We start from the raw sequence: 10831 nt of genomic DNA, 5'->3' as shown, positions 1-10831 counted from the left end.
GACCTTGCGCTTGCCAGGCAGGCGCTTTTGCCGCTGAGCTAAATCCCCAGCCCCCATTCATCATTTCTTTTTCGTGAAAACATTTAATATCCTTTCTTCTAGTTTTTAAAAATATATTACATTATCTGTAGTCACCTACTGTGAAATAGTGTACCAGAACTTTCTACTCCTGTTACTTAGTGGCCATTGATCAACTTCTGCCCATTCTTCTACCTCCTACTCTCTCCAGCCTGTGGTAACCACTGTTCTATTCTCAGCTTGTATAAGATCAACTTTTTTGTACTCCAAGTTTATTACATGTTTGTCTTTCTGGGCTTGTCTTATTTCACTTAACACAATGTTCTTCAGTTCCATTTATGTTGTCATTAAGGACAGGATTTTCTTTTATAGCTCAATAGTATTCTATTCCACTATGTCTGTGTACCACATTTTCTTTATTTATTCTTTGCTGAATTCTTAGGTTATTTCCATTTCTTAGCTCTTGCGAATAGTGCTGCAGAAAACCCAAGAATGCAGAATTCTTTTTGACATACTGATTTTATTTCCTTGACCATATACCCAGGAGTAGAATTGCTAGATCATATGGAAGTTTATTTTTAATTTTTTTGAGGAACCTCCATGCTGTTTTCCATAATGGTTTTTACGAATTTTCGTTCCCACGGGGAATGAGCAAGGGTTCTGTTTTCTTCACATCCTTGCCAGCATTTATTATCTTTTATCTTTTTGATAATAGACATCCTTACTGGAGTGAAGTGGTATCTCTTTGTGTTTTTACATTTGCATTTTCCTGATGGTTAGTAACATTGAATATATTTTCATATACTTTGTTGGTCATTTGTGTGTGTGTGTGTGTCTGTGTGTGTGTGTGTTTTGAGACAAGGTCTCACTATGTAGTTCAGACTGGCTTTGAACTCACTGTGTAGTCCCAGCTGGCCTTGAATTCAGGGTGATTCTCCTGTTTCAGCCTCTCAAGCACTGAGATTACAGGTGTGTACCATCCCACTTGGCTTTGTATGTCTTTTGACAAACATCTTTTTAGGCTTGTTGCCTAGTTTTTAATCAAATTATTTGTGTTTTTGCTATTGAATTTTGAGTTCCTTACATATCTGAATATTAGCCTCTTATCATGTATAGTTTGCAAATATTTTCCACATTCTGTAGGTTGTCTTCTCACTGTTGCTTGTTTCCTAGAAACTTTGATATTTGAAACAAAGATCTTAGACCCTAAATTTCAGAGTTGTCATCCCTAATTCAGTGGAGCAGAGTTTATCACTTCCTTCTTTGGAATTCTACCGTATTGTAAACATTCCTTTAGGACTGTATGCAGGGTTGTTTCTTTTTAACATTTTTGCATCCCTGGCTAGGCTTTGAGTTCTTTGAAGGCAGGCATTTGCTTTCATTCATGTGTATATCTTCCGTATCTAATAATATGTCTGAGACAGCAATAACAGTTTAGCTATTTATTTAAATTCATGTAGTTTTGCAATGCTGGGGATTGCACCCATGGCCTCACACCAGACCACATCCACATCTTGTCATCTGGTCTGGGTCTGGTCTATCCATGTCCCTGTCCTTGTCCATCCTAGCAAGGTCTTGCCAAATTCCCCAAGCTGGCTTCAAACTTGTGATTCTCTTGGGTCATCCTTAGTAGGTGGAATGATAGGCATGCACCACTGTGCCCAACTGCTGGTTTTGTTTTTTTTTTTAAAGAAACGAAAATAAATTACATTTAACTGTTTTAAGATCATGTGGACGGAAGTGGCAAAGCCTGACTGACTCTAAAATTTTTCCTCCTCACAGTGTTACTGCCTCTCAAGTAGTAGGAATCAATCAATAAATAAATGCCTTCTGCATTCATTGATAGACCATGAAGAGGATACTAGTGTTGCTTTTCTCATAAGGCAGAGTTTGCCTGCATTCTTCCAGATAATTAAGTACTGGAGAGGCTTGTTTTTCTTTGTTTTAAAGATCTCCAGAGAAGCTCTTCCTTAAAGCTAGTATCTTGCTGTAGTTAGTGAATAGTGATGGACTGAATAGTGATGGCTAGAAAGGGAAGTCCCAGATAGCATGCTTTAGAAAGTTTCCTGCAGCTGCTTAAATCTAAGATGATCTTACTAGTCAGGCATATGTAGGTTCTGATAATTATTAGCTATAGTACCTTAAGGAAAATAGTTCTTTACTAATAGTGCTGAAGAATTGAGACATTATGTTCAAAAGGCCTGCTACATGAACTGACCACAGAGAAAGTGAACACTTAATGAAGTGTTCATTTTTTTCTTTTTCCCCCCAAAATTCTGTTTTCACTGATACTCAATAAACCTCACTTCAAGGACACACTTTCTTCTCTTTCCCAAAACTATGTTGTTGTAAAACAATAAAAATAACTCTTAATGGAATTATGTAAAAGCCTCTGGCAGACACACAAGTTTTTAGTAACCACTTAGTTGCTATTATAGGTTGTAGAATTAAGGAATTTAGCATATAGATAGACTTGATTTACTAATCAGACAAATTCACCCACCTTGGTAGACGTGTCATTTTGGTTTACTGCTCTTGTGTTCCCTTTTCACTTGAAATTTTAACTTCCCTTTGAAAAAACGATTACACTTAATTTTAGAAGTTTGACAGAATATTTATGTCTGAGGAGCAGTCAGCATTATTTGAGATAGTTAGAAGAACTGATTTTATTACCACCCCACTGCTGCAACAGCAGGGTACAGAGGAACAGCCAGGGAAAACTGCTAATCACTCAGTCCTTTTGATTGGCGTCGGGTTAGTTTTATTGGTGATCCTGCTGAGTGAATCTGCATTGGTTGACGGGTCTTCTCCTCAGAATAACTTTGAGATGTAAAAATGCAATTTAAGACATATCCAGGAGCCCAGAGGCAAAAGCACATTTTAAAACTGTTTTTCTGTCTTCTGATTGGCTAGTCTTGAGAAGTGTTATCTGTGTAAATCCCTGGTCCCATTCGGAGAGTATCAGTGTCATGTTGACTCCTGTCTCCAGCTTGCAAGGGGTGACCAAGGAGATGGGCCAGAAGGGAAGGGCAAAGCATGTCCAACCGTGAAAGGGAAGCGGATGAAGAACCCAAAGGTACGTGTTGTTTGGGAAAAGCCTACCTACCCCTCCTCATTTAAGAGGCCAGAGTTCTGTTCTGAGCTTTTGTTTCTCCCCTGCCTCTCAGCCTTCTTCTTCTTCATCTTAAAAAGTTATATAAGTTCATTGTAGAAAATAATGGGAAATTTTTCAAAAGTCTGAAGAACCAGGGGAAATCATTACCCATAGTTTAGCTATTCAAAGATAACAACTCCAAATATTTTGGCCTATTTTCTTCCAGCCTCTTTTCCTACACATTTTAGTGTAATTCATTTTCTCTCTTTCTCAGTCCAATCCATCCTCCCTCCCTCCTCATCCCTCCTGTTGTCTCTGTATGCGCGCGCGCGCGCGCACACACACACACACACACACACACACACACATACACAACACCTACTGTATGAACTGTACTTGTATAATTTTCCTTCTTGGGTTTATAAAAAATTTACTGTAATATAAACACCTTTCTGGGGTTAGTTTTAGACTATTTCAAAAAATTACTATTTGTATCACATGGATGGTCACTTAACCATTATAATAATATTCAAGATACAGGTTTTTCCCCTTATCTTTCTGTATTATAAGACTGTTTAAAACTTTAGTCAACTTTGTACCATCAGTTATTTCCTTAGAATAGATTTTCTAAAGTAGAACTATTAGGCCAATGGATATAAACATTTTAAAATCTTTTGAAATTACTGCCAAATTGCTTTCCTGAAAGGATACTAGATTCATACCCCCACTGCTAGGGACACATGTGAGATCAATTCTGTTGAATTCCCTGTGTTCCTAGCCTTAGGAAACTACCAGGTGTGGGCCCTGGTCGCTGGGAAGATGGATGTACTTTCTGGGCCTTGTGATTAGAGAACAGGAAGACCAAGTCTTAGCTTAGAGATGAAAAATAAACCAGCATCTCCAGGTTAGGATTACTAACAGTGATCACTGTACCCAATAAGATTAGGATACCATTCTCTGTCATGCCAGAAAAGGGGGACTTCTCAGTGAATGAGGTGATTTTGAGGTGGTGATTTAGAGTTGCTGTTTATCAGTCAATGCTTACTTATACCAAAGAGCCGGTTTATTCTTCTTGTGTCAATGCCTGAAGAAGCTGTCTCAAAACTGTTACTATTTTAAGTCTCCCTAAATCTGTCATAGATTAGAAACTGCTGTTCTTTGATATGATTTTGGTGGACTATTTTGGCTTGGTGCTGCTATCCATCCTTGGATTGTCATTTGGCATAGGGATATAATTGTCTGCATTACAGTTTGCTTTTGCGAGTAGGGGGCCATCTACCTTCATTTATTAGGAACTGAAAGACTTCTGTAGAACTGTGCTACCACACCTCTTCTCTTCTGAAAAGAGTTGTGATCTGAGATAAGGCAGTTATATTCTAGACTCTGCCATGAAATAACCTTTTCATCTGTTTTTCTCTGATACAGGAAAAAGGCCACAATGAAGGCCGACTCCTCAGTCTCTTGGAACAGTCTGAGAACAAGACCATAGGTGAGACTCCTGTGATGGATTTTCTAGGCTTCGGTCTAAGGTCTTCCAGTGGAAATATCCACTGTCAACCCCTCTTTAGTAGGGTTATACATAACCCTTTTGGCCCAGTTGGCCAGCTTTTAAGACTCATTTAGGTCATCTCTCCGTAAGGAATATGGGACATAACCCTGCCTTACCTATTATGTGTTTTATTTCAGGCCTTATAAGCCTGAGATTGGAACTACCTGTTGAATTGGGAAAAAACATTTATAAGTCACAAGACAAATGATACAAGCCCCAGGTAGACTTTCTAAAGGAACAGGAATGGAAAAGCAGACATGCAAACATTACCATCTCCTTCTGATTTCTCCTTGTATATCACCTTTTAATTTAGTGTCCCAGCATATGTTCCTGAGGAGTTGGAGGAAGTAGCTCATCCCTCTGCCTGTTATTTCTAAATAACATTAGAGTGGATTGGTCAAGAGCATTGCAGAGTTAATAATGCCAACTTTATGAAGGGCAAGGATTGTATCTAGTAAATCTCTAAAACTATTCCCTGGTATAAGTAGATTCTTGATAAATGTTAATGGCTATTACTACTGTTGTTATTAGTTGCTAATGTTAAAATTCACCAGATGAATATGGAAGGGGGGCCTTTGCTTGAGCACAGTAAGATTTGCTTACTGTCTAATTCTAATAGTTTATTCCCTCCAAACAAATTTGTTGTGCCTTCTGATAACCATGGAAAGGCAACCTCTCCAAACTTAATCCTGCTGCCTCTAGATCACCAGGTTGTGAACTTCTGCAGGTGGCAGATTTCCCTTTGGCACCTACTTACAAGTCCAGATTTACAGATTTATTCAGACATATTTCACTCAGAAGTGTCACCTCATAGCACCTGAACCTGTTGGATGCTAGTACTCACATACCACTTATCTGAGAAATGGAGATTTGAGCTACTTGAGTAGGCCTTACAGAAAGCAGTGCCTAGGACACAGGAAGCACCAGAACAGTGTGGTGTGATTACTGTTATTACTCTTTCTGTCTTGTCACAGATGCAGAGATAAAGACCAAGTCTTCAGAAATAGGAACCTTCAGGTGAGTGGGGATGTGCACTGAAGTGTAACTGGCATCAGTTCTGAAAAGTGTACGCCTAGTCCTGACTTCTGTGGGTAGTGTGATACTTAAAACTATAGAAATTTGGATGTCTCTGTTGCTCTCCCACCCTTCCCTCTCCCTTACTATCCCTTCTCTTCTCCCTCCTCCTCCCTGTATTCCTTTCTTTCCACAGTCTAATCCCTGTGCTATGGTTCTAGGTCAGGAGGACCTCATCCAGTTAATAGTGTTTAGCCAGAGTGTAGGACCTTTGAGAGATACGTCCTGCCATTCTTCCTAGAAATTTGTAAATGAGCAGTCTGGTTGTTAATTTTTCTCCCTCTTCCTTTGTCAATCCCACTCCCTGTGTCTCCCCATCCCTCTTTCCTTCTCTCAAGTATGTCTGTGCTTTTAGTATGGATAGCCCATTCACTCCTTAAAACAAGTAGAGCAGAGCAGAAGCTATGTCTTTCTTCTCTGTACCTCTTTATCCCCATCCAACCCTGATCTTCTGACCTAGATTTCAGCCAAGTCAGGAATTCAAGTCTGAATTTTCATTGTCTCAACCCTCATGTGGCTTTAGGTTATATGATTTACCCAGTGTCTTTGTCCGTAAAAGCAAAATGATAGTACTTATGTGGTTGGATTATTATAAAGATTATGTTAAAGCCCTGTTTAGTACATAATACGTACTTGGTGCGTCGTAGGTATATATTGATCCTGGATTTTCCCCTTCTAGGTTGCCCTCAGAGGAAGAGGCAAGCTGCACCAAAGAGATGCAGAGTTCCCTCATACATTTCAACTTAAATGAATCTCCCATCAAGTCTTTTGTTTCCATTTCAGAAGCTACAGATTGTTTAGTAGACTTCAAAAAGCAACTTTCCATCCGGCCAGGTAGCCGGACACGGACCAAAGCAAGCAGAGGAAGAAGGAGAAAATACTGACCTTTCTGGTCCAAACATTGACAAAACCATTAATAATAGGGGTGGGCCATGTTCATTAAGCTGTCGTGTCCTACAGTTAATTGTTGTGCAAATTTGATCGTGCAGTTTTCATTACCAGCACCCACTCATCAGTTACCCTGATTTTTATGTTTTCTATGATCTATACAGACAACAGTGTATAGTATTGTTTTGTAACATTCTGTTTGAATTTAGTTATAGTTAAAGTTTAAATATATTTATCTATGTATGAATCTTATTTCAGTTAATGGAGATTTTTCTTTTCCCTGTGTGTTGTGGAATTTGGAGTGGGGATATTTTAATTGTAAAGAAAGTTCTCAGACTCATAAATTACATGTTTCTGAAGGACTTTCATTACTAATCTTTGACATAGCACCAATATTCACTTAAATCTATAGTTATAGTTCTGAGCACTGTGTGATTACTCTCTTCATTGTTCTTTACATCATTCTGGAAGGTGCCGGGGCATTGAATCTTACTGCTTACTCTCTTTTTTTCATTCAGTGACCTGTCACTTCATTTTGTTGTTCTGAACCAATTAAGAATTTTAAACCAGAGCATAGGACCTTTGAGAGATATGTCCTGTAGATTAACCAGTGGGGGTGCTAAGCATAATCATATGTTGAAACCAAGGTTGGGTCTCTTGATGCCAAAGGTCATAGCCGCAGCAGCAACTATTTCAGTAACATTAGCAAAGTAGTGCACGGTCTATACCACATTGGCAGGGTGTGTGCAGTGTGGTCTGTCCTCAGTGCATAGGAAGACTCCAAGGATGAGAGGATGTCAAATGGTAGAAGTAACTACCTGAAGGAAATGACCAACTAAAGGTGTTGAAAAAGCTAGCTAGGGGCTGGGAATATAGCTCAGTGGCACAGTGCCTGGCTGGCAAGCGCAAGGTCCTGAGTTTGATTTCCGGTACCAAAAAAAAAAGCTAGCTAATTTGAAGATATAGTGAAAGCCTGTGGGAGGTGGCTATTGACAGGATAGGCTCTGGGGCCAGGATAAATTCCCACACAACTCAGATTATCCTAATTTCTGTAATATCGTGTCCAGAGTTACCTATTCCTTTATTTTAAAATGAAAATGAGTTATGTGTGAGACTGGGGAGTTCACAGGTAATAGAATGGAAGACCCAGTAGAGACACTAGGATACTCTGGGCCCTCTGTGTCCTGCCTAGGACCTAGGCTCCCAGGCTCACTCTCTGTTTCTTGCATAGATGTCTTGCTGTTGGATGATACTGATATTGCAGCCAGCATCACTTATGTAGTAGCCTTTTTCTAAAAAAAAAAAAAAAAAAGAGGTAACTACTATAGTCCAGGTAATAAATTATCTATGTAAGTATTGTAACTAATTTTTAGATGAGGAAGCAAAGACTCACAGGAATAAATAAAGCCACTCTTTGTCCATGGCAGTAATACCACAGTGCTCCATTCTTTAGCTGCACAAAAAATGTTACATTTTGACTCTTAATATTGATTATTTTCCTGTTTTTCTTTCTAAGGAAAAGTAGTTTATCAGTTATGTCCCATCAGCTTAACCCTGGTGCATCTCCTCTCTTATTAAATGGCAATTTATTGGAGGTAGAGCTCTGTAAATGGAATGGTGTTTATGTGTCTGCGTGAAGATAAGAAAAGGGAAAATGCTGCTTCTGGAAGGTGAATTTGGCTTAAAATTGAACAGTCTATACAGTGTCGGTCAGGGGCCTGAGGTATGGATTAGCCAGACTAGGACTACAGGCTTAATTAATAGCTAATGGTGAGTTAAGGGAATAGCCCGTACTTTCTAGCTCACCACCCATTTTTTTGGTAAGTGCTGTTTGTTTGTGGGTTTTTTGTTTTTTAATTTTATTATTTCTTTATTTTGGTGGTGCTGGGGATCAAAAGGGCTGCTTGTTTGTCCACAGTCTCCTCCCTATGCTGTGGGCCTGGGGGAGGAGCATGAGTGAAAGAATGAAGACAAAGTAGAAAGTATGTCAGATCTACCCCACGTCTGCACTGTGTCTGATAGAAATTACTCAACCTTATAGGCTCCTGAGAACTAACATAATGTATATAAAGGCTGTAGCATAGTATCTGTCACACAGAAGATGGTGAGTTGGTGGCAACAGTTGTTACTAATATGATGCTAGTCTGGTATGTCATAAGTAGCATTGCAGTGAGGGGTAGAAAGACCACAGAGAAGTGGAGTGTCAGATGTTAAGAGGAGACAGTTCTTTTGAATTAACACTGAAAAATATCTACCAAAGCCCTATGGACCTTCCACAGGAAGCTTGGGTCCTGGACATTTACAGCTCTCTGGGGGCCCTTAGGCGGTATGCTGCTGGTATTGTTAATTCATGGAGAGCTGGGAAGCTCCACGAATTTTACAATGTATTGCTATAGATAAGGAGAGAGATGGGGACTTGTGTTAGGTGTTGTAGCTATGTTATTTCATTTTATCCTTATAGTAGCCCTCCAGCAGTGTTTGTGCCTGGCTTATTTCACTTGGCCATTCACTCTTGGCCATGTCCACCTGGTCCTCTACCTGTGTCTGCCTGAGAAATTGGGTGATGTTGGCACACACACTGGAAGTGCAAGGGAAGTAATGTCTTAGGGCAGCACTCAGCCACTGAAAATGGAATTTGTAGGATAAGTTCCCCATCTTCCTCATCCCTCAGGTAAATAACTGAGGCACATTCATTCTTTCTCTCAGGGATTCCCTGTTGGATTGAATCTCAGTAGTTGCCAACAGTAGCTTAATTGTATAACTCTTTTGGCTTCTTTCCCTTGCTACTTGCATCCAACTTCCCTGTTAGCACCAGAACTAGGTAAGGAGCCTTTATTGTTGGGTTTGTGTAAGTTCATACTTGGAACTTGAGTGCATCTGAGATGATCTTTTAAGATTCTGCATCCTGGGCATCTCACTTGAATTGCCCTAATCCTGGCGCTGTCCTGGATCCTTCCTACATGTATTCTAGTTAGATCTGTTGCTAGGGGATTCAACCAAAAGGAAATCTACATTGAAAACTGAGGCTTGAAGAAATGAAGAATTTGGTCAGAGAACTGGTAAATAGGCTGGAATTTGAACCCACATCTGTGTGACACCAGAGCAGAGGCTGTCTGTACTATACTCACTCTTTCAATCTCCCACTTGAATCACAAAACTCCACGGAAATTTTAGGTTTGGATGGCCTCATTCTGGCCTGTAAAGCAGGGCAGCTTTGATGCTAAATTGATAATTAGCCTGTGGGAATTTAGAGGAGAGGAAGGCACGGGATAAACAGATGGGAGGGCTGGTAGGAAAAGATGGAAGAATATGGTCCCTCCCAGTGTAAAGACTGATGAAACCATGTGCTCCAGGAAGGCAGGAGATTACTTACTTCCTTTCCATTTCAAAAGCCCTGCACTATGGAGGTTGTGGTAGTGCTCCACAGTTTAGCAAAAATTGCTTATATCTTTTCTGTATTGGGTCTAGAACTGGCCTTCAGGCTCCAAAAGTGAATAAGAAACATTATCTAGGACCCCACAGTGCAGAGGATAAGATGAACACATAAATACATGATTTTAATACATTTGTAAATCAATGGTACTAGCAAATCCAAAATACTAAGGAATCAGTATTCCGGCTCCCAGCTGGGATCAGAGCCTAGAGGAGCTTGTCAGGGAAGCGCTTCCCACTGTTACTGATGACTGAGCTATAATTTAACAGAGGGAAAATTAGGTGAAAAAGTTGGACAGGTCAAAGGGAGAATCATTCTAGACAAATCGCCATGAACAAAGACAAAATAGAAGCAGCTCAATATAAAGCAGAGTATAAAGCGTGTGGTGGTGTGGTGAGGGGTTTACTGAGGGCCCCTGTGCCTGGCTGCAGGCACTCGGTAGAGAGGAGCACACTCAGGACAGGCGGGGCCTGAGCTCCCAGCTCAGCAGTAGTACCCTTACTCTGCTGTGCATACCTTTCTATTCCATAGTTTGGTTTTTGCTCTTTGTTTTTTGTGGTTTTTTGACTGCTAAAGATTGCACTAAGGAACTGTGAGGGAACTTTGTCTTGATTTTCGTTCTCCTTGTTGGTCAGTGTCTATCTGGTATCTCCCTGACTACTGCTGGCAGCTCCTGTGTCTCTGCTATAACTGGGTCTGTCCCACTTGTTTTTTCCCAGACCTCAAGTCCAGCCTTTACTAGTCCTCCCTTTACTAGTCTTTTTTTGAGACAGGG

General features: G+C 40.2%; 1 protein-coding gene across 5 annotated transcripts in view; it reads left to right on the top strand.

Annotated features, from left to right (window-relative positions):
• Uimc1 (ubiquitin interaction motif containing 1) overlaps window positions 1-6875 on the top strand; it is a 120445-nt gene extending 113570 nt beyond the window's left edge. For all 5 annotated transcript variants that reach the window (XM_013509672.1, XM_005376406.2, XM_013509668.1 and 2 more), the window contains 4 exons: window positions 2932-3094; window positions 4538-4601; window positions 5636-5678; window positions 6415-6875. In XM_013509672.1, coding sequence (XP_013365126.1) covers window positions 2932-3094; window positions 4538-4601; window positions 5636-5678; window positions 6415-6619 — 475 coding nt within the window. In that variant the 3' untranslated portion in view covers window positions 6620-6875. The remainder of the gene's footprint in view (window positions 1-2931; window positions 3095-4537; window positions 4602-5635; window positions 5679-6414) is intronic.
• The last annotated feature ends 3956 nt before the right edge of the window (window positions 6876-10831 follow it).

This window comes from Chinchilla lanigera, unplaced genomic scaffold (assembly GCF_000276665.1).
Source record: "Chinchilla lanigera isolate Chin_1 unplaced genomic scaffold, ChiLan1.0 scaffold00007, whole genome shotgun sequence".
NCBI lineage: Eukaryota > Metazoa > Chordata > Mammalia > Rodentia > Chinchillidae > Chinchilla > Chinchilla lanigera.
Note: the sequence above shows the minus strand (reverse complement) of the source record. Positions and strands in the feature narration are given on the sequence as shown.